General features: G+C 42.4%; 1 protein-coding gene across 4 annotated transcripts in view; it reads left to right on the top strand.

Moving 5' to 3' along the window:
- The first annotated feature begins 12,029 nt into the window (after window positions 1–12,029).
- The window catches only part of NIPAL3 (NIPA like domain containing 3), a 26,114-nt gene continuing 17,783 nt past the window's right edge, over window positions 12,030–20,360 (top strand). For all 4 annotated transcript variants that reach the window (XM_018569200.1, XM_018569198.1, XM_018569201.1 and 1 more), the window contains exons 1-3: window positions 12,030–12,264; window positions 17,346–17,414; window positions 18,815–18,986. In XM_018569200.1, coding sequence (XP_018424702.1) covers window positions 12,175–12,264; window positions 17,346–17,414; window positions 18,815–18,986 — 331 coding nt within the window. In that variant the 5' untranslated portion in view covers window positions 12,030–12,174. The remainder of the gene's footprint in view (window positions 12,265–17,345; window positions 17,415–18,814; window positions 18,987–20,360) is intronic.

Raw genomic sequence — 20,360 nt, forward strand, 5'->3', positions numbered from 1 at the left:
AAAAAAAAATATTTTTTTTTTTTTGCTGGAGTGGGGCTGTCAGTATGTTAGCTGCAGTGCAGTGCGTTTTTGATGCGTTTTTGATGCGTTTTTGACGCTTTTGCATTTTCGGTCCGTTTCCTGACCGTACAAAATGTGACATGCAGTATTTTTTCTGTCGCAACCTGAACGGACTGCGCACGTGAGAACTGTAGCCCATAAAACACATAGGGATAAATTGGGATGCATTTTTCTGCTAGCAAGTAGTAGATATATGCAAAAACATTTTTAAAAAATTTCAAAGGCACACATGCGCAGTAGAGATCTTTGGCCAAGAGAAGAGGAGAGACACAGGGTAAGTCAATGCACGCAGCCGGCAGCGTGCATGCGGACAGACGCTGTGGGACCTGTGGAGTCTGCGCTGCATCAGAGACTGGCACTAGCACTGGAGGGACTCCAGAAAACTACTGGAAAGAAGAAGATGATCGGATCAAGAGGCATCCTTTAAGGCCCCATTCACACTGGGCGGATTTCCGCTAGAAAATCGCCCCTATTGCCGCGCGATATCGCGAGAACTCACTCGTCCAATGATTTTCAATGGAGCTGTTCTATTCCTGTAGCTCGTTGCTTGTGCAGGACCCTTTTTGCTGCGGATGTAGCGCGATTTTGCTCCATTTGCATGCAGCCCAATAGTGAAGGTTGTGCGATCGTCGCCCGAAAAGTCGCGCTATATCCGCTCCAGGTACATGTCGCTCAGTGTGAATGGGGCCTAAAGCAGCATTAAGGGGGGGGGGGGGGAAAAAGGGGGGGGGGTGACTTTAATGTCACTTTAACGATTAACAAAAATGTATCTTATTTGTGTATCACTCAGCTGTAAAGTAACCACCGCTCCATGCTCACTCCTGTGATGGACTACATTCTCGTGTTTAGTTTACTAATTTGTATTGAAATTATAGCCTATCTACTTTACAGCACACACAGGGATCATAGGGAACAAAAGCAGCCATTCTCCAGAAGGAGGGGCAGTGTCAGCATGAATTCAGAGATGATTTGAGGATCTACAGCCAAGCAATACACAAATAAGATACATTTTTGTTAATAGTTAAGGAACTTTAACCAGTTGCCGTCCGCCCGTTGAAAAAAAACGGATGGATGGCACTGCTGCATTTTTTTTCTGCTCGCGCACGCCCCCTAGCGTGCACGAGCAGAAAAAACCAGTGCACTGCATAGAACCATTACCGGCTGTTTAACATATACCCGATCGGCGGCTCTATAGCCAGCCGATCGTGTATATTTATAAAAAAAAGTAAAAACAATAAAAGTCACATATAAAAAAAGTTTTAAAAAAAACCTTAAAATGGTTAAGTCCCCCATCCCCGCGTTTACGCACATATAAACGTAAATACGCGTCCGGTGCGCCAGCGCGCGAAAACAACAATTACGCTACACACTTTACATATCGCAGCGAACGTCACAGTGAGAGCAATCGTTTTAGGGCCATTAATCACTGATAACACTAAACTGATGAGCGGTAAAAGCTTTTAAAGCATCGCCCATGGCCAATTTTGGGTATTATCGTTTTTTGAGGTTTCGCGCGCGCGCAATTTTGAGGCTTGACATGTTTGGTGTCTTTTTACCGGACGTAACCCCGTCTTTTATATTTTACAAAAAAATTGGGTAATAATAAATGTTTTATCATTTAATATAGGGGAAACTGTTTTTTTTTTTTTATTTATTTCGGTAATTTTTCCTTAATATAGTAAAAAATAAAACCCGCAGTAGTGGTGATTAAATCCCACCAAAAGAAAGCTTAATCTGTCCCTAAAAAATGGTATAAAATTGATTTCAGTACAGCGTTGCATGACGGAATAAATGTCAGTCAAAATACCGCAGAGCTGAATACTGAAAAATGGCCTGGATGGGAAGGGGGTTTCTCACCGCGGACTTCAAGTGGTTAATGTATTTTTAAGATTTAACTCCTGAGTTTAATGTCACTTTAACAACAATAGCAATCCGATTCAGGGTGTAATATCAGTAAACATGCATCTCTTGTATTCATACCTTCCTTGCTGTGTACAGTGCTGGATCTCGGTACATCTCTACTAGAAAAAGTCTGTATACTTGTTACTTAGCAACAGTCAAGTAGTCATGTGCTGCACACAGTCAGCCATCTTGCTACACCCTAATTGCAGACACATTAGAGAGTGCAGAGCTCTTAACACAGTAGTAGGTTCTCTGTCACACTGAATCAGGCATGATGTATAAAAGCAAGGTTCACGTCTATAACACATAAGCCAGCAGAGTTATAGTTTAAACCTATATTTAATTATCCACCATTAGAATGGAGATGATGTTATTTTGTGACCCGTTTGACCAGAAAATCAGCTCCACTCTGTTGTGCTACTTGCTGGCTCTCCACCCCCTGCTCTCCCCACCTCCCAAACCGGTAGTGTTGGCTGTGCTTTCTTTTTAATGAATAATATGCTGAACAAAAAGTGTGCTGTGAATGGCAGATCTAGAAGGTGGGGAGGGAACAACACAAAAGCTGCTGGGAAAACAAGGGAACAAGTGTTTGGGTGATATGTAGCCTTGTATTTACTTGCTGGAAAACATTTTTCTATTAAGGTGGCCATACACTCTACAACCATCGCAAGACTTTAGTCTTGCGATGGTTGTACAGGGATTAAAAAAACGTACGATCTGCCTATCTTGGACAGGCAGATCGCACTCTCGATCATCGCAAGCCCGCCCCCCTGAGGGGCGGGCTTCCGATGACCGCAATGCTGAACGGGCAGTGTGCGAGTGCGCACAACGGCCCGCTCGGCATTTGTCTTCCGAGCACCGTTCTAACCAGCCGAGAATCGTACGATTCCCGGCTGGTTTTCGAACATGCTGGTTCGACAGAAGACGTGCGACCGTACAGTAGAAACGGTCGCACGTCTCCGTTCACACTGCTCGATTATCGTACGAAAAACCGATCGCATACGATTATCGTACGATAATCGTGCAGTGTATGGGCACCTTTAGAAGGTAATAGTTCAATGTATACAATTTTATTTGGTTTTATAATTTTTTATGCTGTTGCAAAGCTTAAAATGGTACATTTAAAAAAAATTCTCAATGGAACAAGTGTTTTGGTTATACGTAGCTTTGTATTTACAAGGTTCCATGCTCTATATTTTATATTTTTTTTTATTAGAGGCTTATATTCCGTTGTGTAAAATATATTTCATTGTATTAATTTTTTAATAACTTCATGTGCTATTGCAAAGCTGAAAATGCTATTTTAAAATTGACAATGGAACAAGTGTTTTGGTGATACGTAGCTTTGTATTTATAAGGTTCCATGCTGTATGTCTTATTTATTTTTTTATTAGAGGGTTTAATTTTGATGTGTACACTTTTATCTTAATATTTTATTTTTTATGCTGTTGCAAAGCTGAAAATCTTATTTTTTAAATAAATTCTCAGTAACATCACACAAATGGTCTCTTCTGTAAAAAAAAAAAAAAGAAGTTTAAAACAAAGGAGGCAATACTAAGAATGTTATTTATTTACTAGAAAGTATATATCAGAAGCAATATGTGGAGATTGGAAGAACACATTTGACTATGAAACATAAAAAAGGGCAAAAAAAGATAATGATCAGACCACTTCACTTAAATGCACAACTGTGATCTAAAGCACTTGAAGTTTATAAGGATGCACACAGTGCACCCACATTACAGAGGGGTGACATCATTAAAACCCTGCCAAACTGAAAAGACTGCAACCAGTGAACCCTAAAGGCTTAAACATTGAGTTAGATTTAAATAGTTTCCTATAAACAAGTCTATTAACCTAAAGTCATTATGAGGGATAAAACCATATGTATCATGCAACAATATTTATATACTTTTTTAAATTATTATTGTTTTGCATAGTGGTTAGCACTTCTGCGTTGCAGCAATGGGGGGCAAGACAATATCTACAAGGAGCTTGTATGTTCTCCGTATTGGTGGGTTTCCTCTGGGTACTCCGGTTTCCTCCCACACTCCAAAGACATGCTGGAAGGTTCATTGGCTCCTGTCTAAATTGGCCCTGTATGTGTGTGCAATAGGGGCCTTAGATTGTAAGCTCTTTGTGGGCAGGGACTGATGTGTATATGCAGTATGCGCTGCCTACATTGTAATACATATCAGTAATAAATAAATAAATAAATAGTAGAGGGTTATATTTCAATAAAATGTTATCAGTGGCGTCACAAGGGAGTTGCGGGGGTGTGTCCCGCACCCGGGTGTGTCCCGCACATGGGTGCCACCATTGGAGCGGTGACACCAAAATGACTGACACCCCCTATGAAAAGTCGGGCACTCGGTCACGGACCGAGAGGCCCGACAGTGTCAGTAGAGAGGAAGGGACCCGGCGGCATACCTTATACCACCGGGTGAATATCCCCTCCTCTCTATGCCTTTGCCCAGCACCAAGATGGCCGCTGGCAGGCGTCAATAAGACCACTGCGCATGCGCTGCGATGTTATCGCGCACGCGCAGCAACGTCACGCGCATGCGCGATGACATCACAGCGGGGTGTTACCCCAGTCTCCGCCCCCGGGTGACACCCAGCTTTGGGCCGCCGCCGAATGTTATTATTTTTTAAAGAATGCCATGCAATGTGAGTCTGGTTCATCCATGCATATATGGATGGGGGAATCCACCCTACTGGGCTATTGTATTCTGACAGCGGCTGGTGTGTCGCTTTTAGAATACCCGAACAGTAACTGAAGCTGATTGGCTGCGAATTTTTGGACTGGCTCATTCAACAATAGTCAAAACTAGGGATGCACCGATACCGGTTTTTAGGTATCGAATATGAGTACTGATATATATCTTTCGGTACTTGCTAATACCGAGTACCGATACCGCTACTTCCGCTAGCATGAAGTTGGCTTCCCAGGCAATCAGGAAGCCGGGAGGCGTGTCATTACGCCCGCCTTCCTAATTGCCAGGGAAGCCGGCTCCATCCTGTTTGGCCGGCTCCATGCTGATTGGCCAGGGAGCCGGCTTCCCAGCCAATGAGCAGATGCCGGCTTCCGGGCCAATTGGGTATCCGGGAAGCTGGTCATTATATGCCGCCCGGCTTCTTGATTGGCCAGGAAGCCGGCTCCATGTTGTTTGGCTGGCTCCATGCCGATTGGCTGGAATATGGAATTGATCGCTGGAATAGATCATAGATCACTGTCCCTGGACACATCTATAATGCGATCAGGGACAGTGATCAATTCCAAACCACATGTAATCATATGTGATGGACTGTAGCAGACAGAATCTGGAACAGTTCCCCATTGTAACCAATCAGCTTCTACCTTTCATTTTTAAAGCTTGACTGAACAAATTGAAAAGAGAATCTGATTGGTTACTATGGACAATTGCTCCAGATTCTGTCTGCTCCAGTTTTAGTAATTTCACCCCAGTGAATTTCTGGCACCATCAACTGGTATTTTTTGAATTTCTCTGGCACGTATGATGAAATGCTTTCAATGGTATATTTAACAGACCAAAAGGGAGCAAATACGAGTTAATTGTTAGGATTTCCATACACTTTAATTACAGCCCTATGCACCAGTCATAATGCAGTACACTAGCCAGGCCCTTCTACTACCTGGAAAAATACAACCAAAGCACTTTTCTTTATTCTGTGCTGTAGTAACAATTGCTACAAGAGGAGGGAGGATGTGTTTTGTCTTATAGTCTTCTACATATAGAAGCAAAGTCAGACAAGGGAAGTCTGCAAGAGGCTGCAAAAACACAGACACAGGGCAGGGATCGTGATTGGAGCACCCGGTGTCATGTGACCCCCTGCATCACTAATAGGAAGTGTGCGTATACAGTGAACTCCGAGGAGTGAAGCTGCTAGGAGCTGTGGAATTATAAGGACGTTTTGGGGGAAGGTACTGTACCCTAACATGTGGATAGATTGTGTGTCTTATACTACAAGGAGCACAGAGAGGAAGGGAGTAGACAGACAGAACTAGAGGAAGACCGAACGCTGGGAGTTGCACTGCTCCCCTGGGAGATTATATACTGGGGCTAGAAGGGAGCTCTATGTACCTGTATTTGGGGTTTTAGATTGGTTCCAGTTATATAGGGTCGTCTTATTGGAAAGATCACACATAAGTGTTCGCTTATAGCTGTACTGAGGAGTTAAACAGGGTCACAGTTTGATCAACAGGTTAGGGATGACATCAGGAAATGCAGTGTTGTATGAATAGCAAGACTTCATCTTATTGTACATGGGCAGGATGGTAAAGCTGGCCATACACTAATAGATTTCTTTTGTACAGCCTGTGATCTGAATGAAAGAAAATCTAAACAGATCCCTCCATCCACAGCAAAGAGGGAGGAGTCCCCCCTGCCAGTCTAATGTATTCTAACAGTGGGAGCCGGCTGCTGTGAAAATACCAGACTGGCGAATGGCTGAATTGGCTGCAATCACTGTTCCGCTGACAATATTCAGCCTAGGTCCATCTAGAAAAGTCAATTTAGTAATCAGTTTGACGAGCCGGCAGGGCCATGCACTGTTAAGCTGGCCATATGTTATGTGAATTTCGCATAGTGGGTGATGCTGTTGGCACCCTTTTGGCCAGCAACCCTTGATCAGCTGATTGAAGGATCCGGTTGGAAAATCTTCAAACCAACAGAGCTGCCATCTGCTGTCAGAATACAAAGGAAACAGACCAACTCCAGACCAAAGCGTTGATGGTGGAATCTTCTAATTTTTTTTTATTTTGCCTGCGGGTCGAATAAAGAAAATAGAATGGTGTACGGCCAGCTTTAGGCCCTTTTTTACATGGGCAGCATCCATGATGTGAAGCATCCAGAGTCTTGTGATGGAGGAAAAAAAGAGGTTAACGGACGCGCTAGGTCAGGGGTTGGCAACTCTGGACCTCCAGCTGTTGTGGAACTATAAGTCCTATGAGGCATTTGCAAGACTGACAGTAACAGGCATGACTCACTAAGGCATGTTGGGATTTGTGGTTAAAACACAGCTGGAGGGCCGGCGTTGCCCGCCCCTGCATTAGGTGGATGTAAATGGACGCGCATACGTTTTCACACTTTTACTGCCAATTCATGTCCAAAAATACAGTTAGACCCTGTTCACACCAGGGCAGTTCAGCCGCACGGATCCGCCATCATGAACGCTCCCATACATTGCTATGGGGACCGTTCCTGCGACCGCACGGGTCTGCACGATCCAAACCGCCCCCTGCCCGAACTGCTCCCTGCACTATTTTTGCCGCGCTGATCAGTGCGGTTTCCATACAGCTTTCAATGGAACCGCACTGATCAGCGTGGTTTTGGACCTTTTTAATTGCATTTCAGCACTGAAATGTAATTTAAAAACTCCCAAAACCTTCCTTTTGAGATCAGCGCTGATCCGCAACCGCCCTGTTGTGACTGGGCTCTTAAGGACACAAACCTTTTGTTGTTTTGTGTTTTTAGACCTAGACAGACTTGGAGGTAATCGTATGTACACAGAAGCACATCCGTTGAGCTTCTGGTTAAATGTGCCTGGAAAAACTAACAGGCACATCTGATCAGAACAGCCATGTGAAAGGGGCCTTAGAATTACGGCCAGTTTCTGTGAATCAGCCGAAATTCTAACCCTGTACAACCAGCTTTAGACGTGCTATTTAGTGATGGAATGGGATTCGGAAAAAAGGTAATTTGCTGTCTGGAATTCTCTGAGACATAAGATGATTACTGGAAGACATGTGTTTTCATCCTCTTACATTAAATAGATGTGTGATAAATATGTATGTTAAGGCATTTTTTTTGTTATTTTAGAGTAGGGAAAGGTTAGACCCTCTGTTAAATTGGTAAATTCACCTTCCTCTTTCTCCTGATGACCAGGGATGTCCCTATATTGAGGCAGTCACCTCGGGTGACATCTCATTAGGGGGGGGGGGCAAAAGAGGAGCGGCCACAGCGTCCCAGGTTACTAAGAGCTCTTAGACACCTATGATGATCTGTGAATGGTGGCTTACAGAGATTTCCTCTCATTTCCTGTTCAGGACAAGAACGGAAGAGGAGATCTCACCAACAGGCCACAAGCAGCAAAAATAACCTAATGGTTGTTTAAAACTTCCCTACGCTATCCAAAACTGAAAAAAAAAAAGTCTAGGCTTTACATACACTTTTAGAAATGTAAAAAAAAATCCAGTCTATGCATCATTTGATGGTTTGTATTTATAGATCACCTGTGGTGCGGTCACACTAATATGCACAGCAATACTCCCATACACATGTACCCTTTTCCTGCGCTTTTGATTCCATCCTCGGTACCCTGCTCTGTCCCCCATCACTACCATCTCTACTGCCACCACTTCCGGGTTCTTTGTAAGTCCCCTTTGGGCATTGTGTGAGTGCTGATGTTGTATCTCATGCACAAGCACCCAGCCCATTCACGGCATCTTAGAGATGCTGTGAATGGGCATAGTGTGTACACTGCATTGGACATGCACCGTACGGTGTACAAAAACAATAATAAATCACTGGGGGAAAAAGGGTGATGGGGGGGGTTTTTTCACACCGCCGGACTTTTTTTTTTGTATCTCGGTTGATACTGAGAGGCTGGTAGCTGATCTTCTCCAGCCTCTTTCAGCCACACCCTGTCTAGAGACACTCACTGCAGTGCTGGGTGCACATCATTGCTCTGGACCGGATTCTTAAAGCGGACCTTTACCCATATCTTTAAAATAACAACAAATACAACTTTTTAGATATGTTTAGTAATAACAATCTACAAACACATACAACTACATCATTGGTTCTCAACCTGTGTAGCCTCAGGACCCCTATTTGTCCTTGGTAATTAAGTCGTGACCCAAGTCCCACTGCAATGGAATGCGCGGCATTGCAGTACTGGTCATACATTAAGATCCACCCAGTCTCCCTACCATATGAGAACTGGAATGGATCCTCAGCCTGGTGTTCAGTGTGGGCTGCTGTGCCCTGACAGAGCTCCGTCCATATGTGCATTGTTTGTACAGCTCCCTTGCTTGCCCTGAAGAGGTGCCAGGAGCCAGATTGTGAGGTCAGTGTAGTCCAGGCACCTCTACAGGGCACATGTGGGAGCTGTAAGCAATGCACGTATAGATGGCGCTCCCTGATAGCCATACTTCCAGCACACCTCACCTCAAGCTGACACGCAGGGCCATGTTTTGAATGGCTGCTCAGCACAAGAACTGACGGTGCTGCGCTAGGGAGAGGCTGAGGACTCTCTAACTTATAAGGAAGGCCTGTCGCGACCCACTGAACATGGGGTTGCGACCCACTCTTGGGTCACGAACTGCCAGTTGAGAACCAAGGTTCTAGATAATTGCAGGCTTTGTATTCTTTGCATACCTTATTTCTCTTTTCTTTCCCAGTCTCCTGACAGTGGCCATGTTTACTAAGGGCAGATTACTAGCTCTCCTATTACTTCCTGGATTTCTGGCACATGTGACTAGGACATGTGGCCATGCACATTCCTTTCCCTGAGATCTCCTGAGATTACAGATGAGATTTCCCAGCAATGCTCTTCTGCCCAGTTTGTCTGTGAACTTAAAGGGTTTCTAGACCCTCAGGTTTTTTTGCATATATATCTATGGCTAGCAAGCAGTAGATATATGCAAAAAGTTTTTTTTTAAAGCGGTTTAAACTTACCCCTGTCTTCGCCGCGCGTTCCCATCCGAAAATGCTCGGGCGGCCGCTAAGCATCTTGGGGCGGGCGCATATGCAGTTCGGATTTTCGGCCGGGAGCCGAGGAGAGACACAAGGCAAGTCTATAGACATGTGCACCCGCATGCAGACACCATGGGACAGGAAGTGCCAGCATGCACAGAGGAGTCAGCGCTAGATCGGAGACCCGCAGCAGCGCTGGAGAGAAGGCTGAAAAGGACAAGAAAGAAGAGGAAGATCGGATTAAGAGACATTATTTAAGGTAAGTTATTTCATTAACATTGGGGGAGGGAAAAAAGTTTTTGACTTTAATGTCACTTTAAGAATACCTCCTCCCTGTGTTATTGAGCTGGGGCAAGAGGAGGGTTTTCCGTTGTCCAAATCAGAAGCAAGCAGCCTACAGTGACAATGCTTCTCCTTTTGTATATACAGAACAGTGAGTGAGTATTGTCATCCTAGGACAGGAAGTGTGTTACTAGCAGGATTTAGATACATTTGAGTAAAGACTTAAGAAGATTAAACAACTCTACAAATTCACTTAACATGTTAAAGCTTATTTTTTATTAAGTTTATATCTACTAAATATCTTTTAGGAACTGTGCAATTTTCAAATCACACATTATAGTTTAAGAAATGAAAAAATCCAGCCCATGCTCTGCCAAATGCTTTTATCAGCCAATCCCTTGAGGGACCTGTGGTCTTGCCATGCTAATATAGAATGTGCATGTGCGTGCATCCACAAGCTTGTGTGACTGGACAAATTTGCTTAATATTTGCTTAAAGGAAACATACATTGTGCCATTGCTTCCTCTCTTTCTGCAAAAGATAGTTCACTGGCTGTCATGTTTAGTCTTCTCTTTTTTTTTAATTTGTTTTACTCATTTGTAACTTCCCTGGAACAAACATGCAAATAAGGACATGAAAACTTGTTATAGGTCTTTGATTCAGACAATATTGAACGCCGTAGGTCAGGTTTGATTCTGTTTCTAATAGATGGGAAATGCCTGCTGTGTGTGTAGATTAGAGGGATTGTAAGCTCCCAAGATTTGCTTCAATAGAAAACAGAGGGGAAAAGAGTTGAATATGTTTTCCACAATGCCTACAGTTACAGAGATGAATGGGGGTTTGTTTTAAAGTGATTTAACTTTTTGTTCAGAATATGTAAATACTTTGCATAGTCTGGGTACAGGTTCACTTTAACACATGACAAAAATGCACATGCAGTGTTTTTGGCAAAGCAGCACACCACAAAGTATGCAGTGCTTCAAGTATGTTGGCAACTGCTGTAGAAGTGCGTTGAGTGTGCAGCTGTCTTACCAGCCACAGGTCAAGTGCATTTTGTTTATTCATGCACATCATATTGCTTGTTAACATGCATTGCAGTATCACATGGTAAGCTGTGCATTTTACCTTCTCGTTACCGTGGTGCATCAGCATCTTTACTATCTTGAGGGGAGCCATGCTGACTTGTTGCTTGTCTTTTTTTTTTTTCCCCAAATACGATTTCCGTTACTCCAAGAAATGTGTGCCATAAAGTAAAGGTACCCAACACATAGCACAGTAACCTCCTGATTTTGGTTGGATTGGGCAACAACTCTATTGCCTGTTTCACCAGACATCCCTGGCAGTCCATTCTAATAAATAATTGCTCAACCAGTTTTCTTTACTGGCCGATCGTTTTTGTTTCCACTTTAAATAAAGTCGGTCCCGGCTGTGCCCTTAAGGGCTTCTCCCTTGCATAAACATGGATGTTAAGGGCGATTCGAACGTGCATGTTTATGCAACAGACCCTAGTGAACACAATTATTTGACCGGTATACATACGAAAGCTTTAGGGCCTGTTCACATGATATCAGGTCCTGATCAGGTGCGGTGCTACTGATGCAGTGCGTTTTGGCCGCGTTTTTGATGCATTCCAGTGACCGGACAAAATGTGACATGCAGTATTTTTTCTGTCGTAACCTGAACGGACTGCGGAGAACTGTAGCCCATAAAACACATAGGGATACATTGGGATGCATTTTTAGTGCAGGAGCGTACGGATCAGGTCAGCACAGAAAACGGACGTCGTGTGAACAGGCCCTGAAAGTGCTGGTATGTTTTGCAGTTATTTACTATGAAAGGTATTTCCGCTGAAGAGAACAGTATCAGTTTCTTTCTGCTATATGTAAACCAAAACACCTCGTACACAAAGAAAAGGGCTGTATGTATCCATTCTTGTGACTGTAAGAAAACTTAGATGGTAATTTATGGAAGTATTCATGACAGTATGATTGTGTGAAGTTGCAATATACCCTGTATGTGTTTTCATAATGTCTTTTTTTTTTTGTCTTTCTAAAATGTAGGGCAAGATGCTACTTTAACTGTACATTGCCACAAATGAAGTGACTTTTATAATGACAAAGCAGGACTCTTTTCTGTGTATGAGAGCTGATAATCATATCTTAAGACTGGATTTGAGGATGCAGTAGGAATATTCCAAATTGAAAAGAAAATGGAGACAACGTCCATTCCTGCTGTGCAGATAGAGGAATTGGTAGGCACCACTCCTCTAATGCCTGCGAACAACAATTTTTCCTACAAGGTACTACATTTTTGGCTTCGTTATCATTGTGTAATATTTATTATATTTTAACTGCTGCAGTATATATTGTAACACTGAGCTGCATGTATTAGAACTGGAGACGTGCCAAAACCATGTAATGTGAGTGTTTACCTAAACCAGGGGTAGGCAACCTCAGCTCTCCAGCTGTGCTGAAACTAGAAATCCCATAAGGCATTGCAAGCCACAGGCATAACTCCCAGAGGCAGAAGCATGATGGGATTTGTAGTTTCAGCACAGCTGGGGAGCCAAGGTTGCCTACCACTGACCTAAACGGTTTATTTCATTTGTATCCTGTCAGGCAGTCCTTTCCACTATATGTTATTGGCATATCTACAGAAGAAAACAGCTCTGAAATGTTAGACGTTTGTACACTAATAATTCAGTGGTTGTGTCTTAGTTTCAGGTGTCGCATCCAGATGACGCAGCAGGTCAATTCTAAAAATGCATTTTAAAGAATTAACCTAAACCTGTCATTAGATAGCTTTGGGGTAGGAGTTGGCAACTCCAGCCCTCCAGCTGTTGTGAAACTACAAGTCTCATGAGGTATTCCAAGACTGACAGTTACAGGTATGATTCACAGAGGCATGTTAGGATATGTAGTTAAAGCACAGCTGGAGGATGCACATCAGGAAGTTGCAGACCTTTCCCAGGCCAGTGATATGGGAATGGAAGCACGCTGGTCAGCAAACTAGGGTTTTCAGGATGAGAGATCAGCATTTGCATCTTTTATGTTTTACTCTTATCATAGGTTGTATTTAAAACATTGTGCTTGAAGTTTTATTTAGGCAAAATGTCTGTGGAGGTTTATATTTTTGTAATCCACGTATGCAGTATTTACTCCAGCATAATTAGCACAAAGTTCACCACAAATCTACTATTATCAGGAGAAAACTTCTGATCACAGTACAATGCAGTACGAAAACAAACGTCACACTGCTTGCTTAAGATTACAGTTCACTTTTAATAGACATTTGTTTTCATACACATCCGTGATTGCTTCATAATTGTTGAAAATAATATGATCTGTTTATGCAACAGTCATGACATCACCTCGGCTTGTGTTTATGATCTGTAAAAATAAGGAATACAGGAAGTGAAATTGTTGAAATTAAAATAAAATGGTCAAATTAATAGAGAATAAAATGGTCAAATTAATAGAGAATAAACATCAGTGTTTACAAGTACACCATGTTGTCACAGCTGAAGTCTAAATTCTTACTTTGAAAGGCAATTTTATAATAAGTTTATGTGGCACCTGAGTTCCATAGCAATGGCAGTTGCAAGAAATCCATCCCATTAGGAATGTGACCATATCTTCCACACTGCTTTTTTACCCCCCTCTCTCACCAACCCTGCCTTTTTTTTTAAATTATTTACCACTGTGTGTCTGCACCTGCTCTTACCTGTATGCCTGCACACCCTTTATCCTGCTCTCACTACCGAACCACGATGCCTACATACTATCCTCCCATCCTTTTAACCACCCCCCGCAGAGTGCAGTTCCTGACCTTCATCTTCTCTTTTCCCCCATCACCCCTTTGCCGGAAAATTACCCCACCTGCATGCTCCTCCGTTGTCACCACTGTGCGTGACCCCCATCACTCCTCACTCGCCAATGCACCTGCCACCATACCAACCCCTCTAGCCTTACCACTGCACCTGCCACTTTGTCAAACACCCACCTTTTGAGGTGCTGGGTCTAAGGAACGGCCCAGTGTCTACCAGAGCACCTTAAAATGGGTGAAGGATTTTGCTACAGAGAGCTCCTAAGATGCAGCCCTCAGTTACACTCAGTGGCAACAGATGACAGCAGGCAGAAAGGAAGCACGGTATCAAATTGGAAGGCAAGGTAGTGGTCAAATAGAAAAAAAGGTCAGGACAGGCAGATAATAAGAACAAGAAATAAGCAAAAGGTCATTAACATGAATTGGCACTGGAGCAGACGCCATAGGAACAGAAGGTTGGGAACAGCTACCCAGAGAGGTCCAAAGTGTACTGATCAGGTTTAAATAACTTTCCTGAACATGACCTCAGTGTGTCCAGTAGCACTACTCGCTGAGGGAGAAGTCACAGTGCACGGCAGGGGACATGGGCATCCAACACTGTTGAATGCCAAAGGCAGACTGCAGCACTGGAATGCAGGGGCACCAGAGAGGAGAGTATAATAGTACGTCTTTTGCAGGGACCTGGTGGTCTGAATTCTTTAGAGACCTGACAGGTGTGTCTAATGAATATTCCATGAAACTTCATAGAATATTTAGTTCCTATGTAGATAAATGATCACATGTTTTGTGATAATTTTGTCGTACTTGGGGTTTCTGGGTAATTGCTCTTTGAATAGGTGCAGTTATCTTTTAGATTGTAATTTATGCTAAACTGTCATTAGCACTGATAAAATTCCTGGAACATGATTCCGTTTGTAGTTTAAATTGTGAAATAGTGCAATATCTACTTTCAACTTTTTTCCTTTAGTGGAATTACAATTAAGGAAGCACCGATTTACAGTTTTTTTTTTCTGTAACAAGTATGATTACCGTTTTTTTTTTGTTTAGTTTTTTTTCCCCCTCTCCCGGTACTCGTCAATACTGAATACTAATAGCGGCATCATTTGGCCTGGATTATTATCATCGAAAGAACATGTTGTGATTGGTCAGTAAGCTACGCTGCCACTCATCATGGAGCCGGCTTCCTAGCCAGTCAGAAAGCCAGGAGGTGGGTCATGGGAGTACCACCTGGTTTCCTGATTGGCCCGGGAAGCCGGAACCATGCTCCCTCGTGGCACTGCCGGTCAGAAGGAGATCTCCCTCTGACCAGAAGTTTCAGTATCGGGGGTAAGTATCAAAGCATTTGGGCAAGTACGAGTACTCGCCTAAATACTCGGTATCTGCACCGATACTAGTATCTGTGCATCCCTAATTATAATTTCTATAAACAAATACAAACAGCTCAAGTTATTGATCATAACTGCTGTTGATTTTACTAGGTTTTTTTTTCTAATTTTGTCCAGTAAAGTGGTTCTAAACCCTCCTGTTGTTTTTTGTTGTTTTTTGCCTATATCTACTGCTATCAAGCAGTAGATATAGGCAGAAAGTTTTTTTTTTGTTTTTTTTTTTAAACGCTGTGACAGCACTTTGCACTTACCTTGTTTTTGGCTGTGCGCTCCCGTGCGAGAGAACAAAACTGATCCGGCGCCCGCAAAGCATCTTGGGGAGGGCGCATGCGCAGTTCGGATTCTCGGCCGGAAGACGAGCAGAGAAGCAAGGTAAGTCTATAGACGCGTGCAACCGCATGCAGACACCGTTGGATCAGAAGTGCCTGCAAGCAGAGAGGAGTCAGCGCTGGATCGGAGACCCGCAGCAGCGCTGAAGAGAAGGCTGAAAAGGACAGAGGAGGGACAGATGAAAACATGGGGAAAGAAGATCGAATTAAGAGACATCATTTAAGGTAAGTGCTGACATTAACATGGGAGGGAAAAAAAAATTATCCTTTTTAGGCTGGGTTCACACCTAGGCGTATCGAATATGCGCGTTTGTCGCGTGTTTCGTGCCGCACGTTTTTACCGGTTAAAAAAAAGCGCGACAAACACGCGTTTCCGAGGGCTATCCGGCTGTATCCCAATGGATACGCATGGCGAATATGCCCCAAAGAAGCTCCTGTACTTCTTTGGGCATAGGGCGTTTTGCAGCGCGTTCCTACGCGCTGTAAAACGCCCAGGTGGGAGCCATGTCCATAGGCAATCATTGGTTTTCACATGTTGAGCGTTTTCCAGAGCGTAAGAACGCACTGTGAAATGCCCAGGTGTGAACCAGGCCTAAATGTCACTTTAAGGGGTACAGAAAAAATAGGGATATAAATATAATTTTCTTCACTGTCTTCATTATGAATCTAGCTTCTAAAAACACTGAACAAAAAACAAAGAAAATAAAACTCACCGGGGAAAGAAGTTAATAATCTTCTTTTTTTTTGGCAGAAAATACAAAAAAATCCTAACTCTCAGCATTTTTTATTTCTGCTTTAATGTAGACTTTTCACAAAACTAGGCTATTCACACTGAAGATGCAATAGTAAAATGTATAAGCAGAGGCTACCTTCAGTACATAGTAAAATTGTAAGTAGATCCAGAGCTTTAGGCATTGGAAACCCTCAAATTTAGCTATAAATCACAATTTTTAGTAGACTGTTTCTGATCTATACACCTGACATTGCTGGTACCCGGCCTTTGTAAGAATGGGCAGAACATAGCTAGAATTGCAAGCCAGCCAGCATGTCAAAATCAGAAGAAACAGTGGATCAAACTGAGAGGACTAAATCGTCATGGGGGGTGAGGGGGGCACATTATGTCTACTGTGGGCTGCACCTTTGTAATTCCATAAAGAAGATTAGGCCACATCAGAACTTACCATTATAGTAAAATTTGCAACTTGCTATATTCAACCCAAGAAAAAGGGTTCATAAAGGTTTTCTTAAAGTATTTAGATAAAACGTTTGCAAGGTTGTGTAACTTATTAGCTGGAGGCACATTATTTTTTTTTAAATTACCCTTAAACCACTGACAGCCGCAGAGGGAGAGAGCTGTATGCAACCCATAAAACAGTTTGACATGTGTGCTATAAAGTAAGCTCTGTTTTATATACAAACCTGGTTCTATTTAACTACTAAATGAACACCAAGGGGCATGTTTATAATGCAGTGAAGAATAAACGTGTGACATTCACTGAAGTCTGAAGGTGAATCGGTCACTGTTTAAAACGCACGCTCCAGGAAGATACCCCTGCAAGAATATTTAAATGCCGCATTCCCTGTTTTATAAATCTTCCCCTAAAAGTCTATTTAACTTTAAGCTGCTGTACAATTTTTAAAAGGTGTTTTAGTATTGGCAGCACCTGTATGTTTTCAGGAAAAGAATACTTTAATGCATGTGTGAAAGAACCCTAGGAAACTTGCATTCTTGGGTATACAAAAATTTGCTACATTATATATTCTGGTTTTATTGGTACTACTATGTAACAATAACACAACTTGGCAATAAACTATGCAGTAACTAATGTATGTATTTTCAGGACAACCTTATTGGATCTCTGTTGGCCATATTTGGACATCTTGTTATCAGTATTGGACTCAACCTACAGGTAAGACATTACCGTATATACTCGAGTATAAGCCGTCCCGAATATAAGCCGAGGTACCTAATTTTACCACAAAAAACTGGGGAAAAATATTGACTCGAGTATAAGCCGAGGGTGGGAAATGAGGCAGCTACTGGTAAATATATATGCATTCCTATTGTGGGTTTTTTTTTTCTGACTTCCGGCGGCCCCCGATTTTCAAAAAAAAAACAGAACAGAGAAAGGTCCCGACCTTTCCGGGAGAAAGTGTTTCTCTCCCGTCGGCCGAGAGCCACTAGGCGACCCCTGGCAAATCGTTATTCGACCCCCGAGGGGGTCCCGACCCACAGGTTGAGAACCACTGCTTTAGAGCTAGCACTGTATGTTTTGGTATCATTGTCCTGCTGCAGAATAAATTTGGGGCTGATCAGCACCTCCATTATTGTATTGAATGATGGACAAGTATCTGCCTGTACTTTTAAGAATTAAAAAGACCTTTCATCAAATGCCTAACTTCATGTGCAGAAATGCAGCCCCATCTGCAAAGAACCTCCACCATGCTTCACTCTTGCTTGCAGACACATCTTTTTTTTTTGCTCTCCAGGTCTTCAGTAAACAAACTGCCTTTTGGTTACATACAAATGTTTCACATTTGGACTCATCAGTCCAAAGCACCTGCTGCCATTTTCTGCAGATCAGTTGTCATTGTTTTCTTACATAGGCAAGTCACTTGGCTTTGTTTGTATGTCAGAGGTATGGCTTTGTAGGCGCATATCTGTCAGGAAGACCACTTCTGGCCAGAGATCTCTGGACTGTAGATGGGTGTACTGCTTTCTGGCAAGTCTGAACTAATGGTGGCACTGGACGTCTTCCCATTGTGAAGGGAAGTCAACTTGATTTGTCCTTCATCTGCTAAGTTTCCTTGACTGACCACTGCATTTTTCTGTCCTAAACATTGCCTGTTTCTCTGTACTTCTTCGGACAGCATATCTAGAAACACCTGTCTTCCTTGACATTTCTGCCTGCAAAAGACATTGTTAATGCCGCTAGATGGCCCTTTTGTCTTGTTGCTGTGTTGAGTCTGGCCATTGTTTAAAAAAAAAAAAGTAACATTTAACTGTCTTCAGTGACCTTAACTTGTTATAGAGCATGGATTTTCATCACTAAGTTTTTCCTCCTTCAAGGCTGATACTTTTTGATTTAATAATTATAATGTACCCTGCATTACATATCTTGATTATTCACACCTGTTTGGTATAATTATTTCACCTTGCACTGGACCATATGCCTGCAATAGCCCCTAGTTTGCATCTATATAAATATTACTGCCATTGACACAAGAGGGTGCATTACTTTGACATTTTATAAGCCTACTTAGATTATGAGGATGACAATTGCTAATGACCATATTTTTCAATGAACAGAAATACAGCCATATACGTTTGGCTAGTTCCAAAGACCCTCGCACCTACTTCAAGACAAAGACGTGGTGGTTTGGTCTCTTCTTAGTGGTACTAGGGGAGACCGGGGTGTTTTCTTCCTATGCCTTTGCTCCACTGTCTCTAATTGTGCCTCTCAGTGCTGTTTCTCTCATAGGTGAGTATTAAACTATTTATTTCCCTACGTAAAAAATGCAGGTTTCTTCTCTTAAAGAAGTTTAATATAACATCTTTAAAAAGCTATTGAAATGAAAATGTACATTTTACTTAAAGTATGCTATAGTGTTCTATTCCTAACCGCATATAATCATATAACCTACAATTACATGCTGAGTACAGACAGACTTTTCAAATGGCCGCTGTCACCCAATCACTAACTTGAATGGGTGACAATGGTCGCTTCTAAACAGCATATTTTGGATTCCTGCCGAGGAAATCCGCGGGTTCCTGCCACAGGGTTCCCAAAATGCACATTTATCGTCGGTGAATGTAACCTAAAGCTGGGGAAAAGCAATGCCTTTCTGTGTTTTTAATGGAAAAAAAAAATGTATTTTAAAATGCAACTGGTGCAAGCACCTTCATTTTGTCTTAATCGGAGTATCCACTAATCCTCTATACATCACCGCTCAGGATAGGAGTACTAAAAGCCAGCCTGGCTTTTGTGCACATGTGCTCACAAGTGGAGAAGGCCGCTGTATTATCAGTTTTTGGCTGCTACTTTATTGTCTGGTTAGCAGGCTGGGGAGTTGTTCTTGCCCATGTAGTATTGTGATAATGGAAGTCGAGGACCTAGCTATGCTGCCTGGCAGCAGTATCTAGATCCAATAACTGGCTCCACAGGAGTACAAATTTTTTTGGCAAGTCAAACAAACTCTCTAAATGTGTATTTAGCTGCTTGCTTTAAATTCTATTATAGAATTAAATTGAAACTGGCAGAAAAGATCATACAATTTGCATATAGAAATGGCGGGGCAGTGGTTGGTTATAACCCATCTGCCTTGACCTGCTCAAATTGTTAATAGCCATTGAAGTCTGAAATAGTTTTTACTAGGGATGCACCGATACCAAGTACCGTACTCGGTACAAGTACAGATACGGTACTTTTCGAGCTCCTAGGCTAGAGAACAATTCAAAAGTTAGGAGGCAGCTGTAATTTGTCAGGAGCACACGGAGCTCCTGGGATTTGTACATCTCTGTTTTTTAATGTATGATTTTGTTTTTATAAACATATAAAGTGATGCACTGATACCAGTTTTGCAAGTACGAGTACTGATACTTGCCCAAGTCAACTACTCACAGATAAAAGTACTGATACATTTTTGTTTATTGTCATGTGACAGTTTTTTCTAAAACAATACAGACTAATGATTTCAGGACAGTGGTGGAGCGCCAGAGCCAGGTCCCAACTGCAACCGCTGCAACCCTGGTAGTTCTTGTGAAAATGCCAAGTATTGGCACTGGTATCTGAACATCCATAGTTTTTACCCCATAAATTATATATATATATATATATATATATAATTATTCCCAT

This window comes from Nanorana parkeri, unplaced genomic scaffold, assembly GCF_000935625.1.
Source record: "Nanorana parkeri isolate BGI_ZX_2015 unplaced genomic scaffold, ASM93562v1 scaffold1303, whole genome shotgun sequence".
Lineage (NCBI taxonomy): Eukaryota > Metazoa > Chordata > Amphibia > Anura > Dicroglossidae > Nanorana > Nanorana parkeri.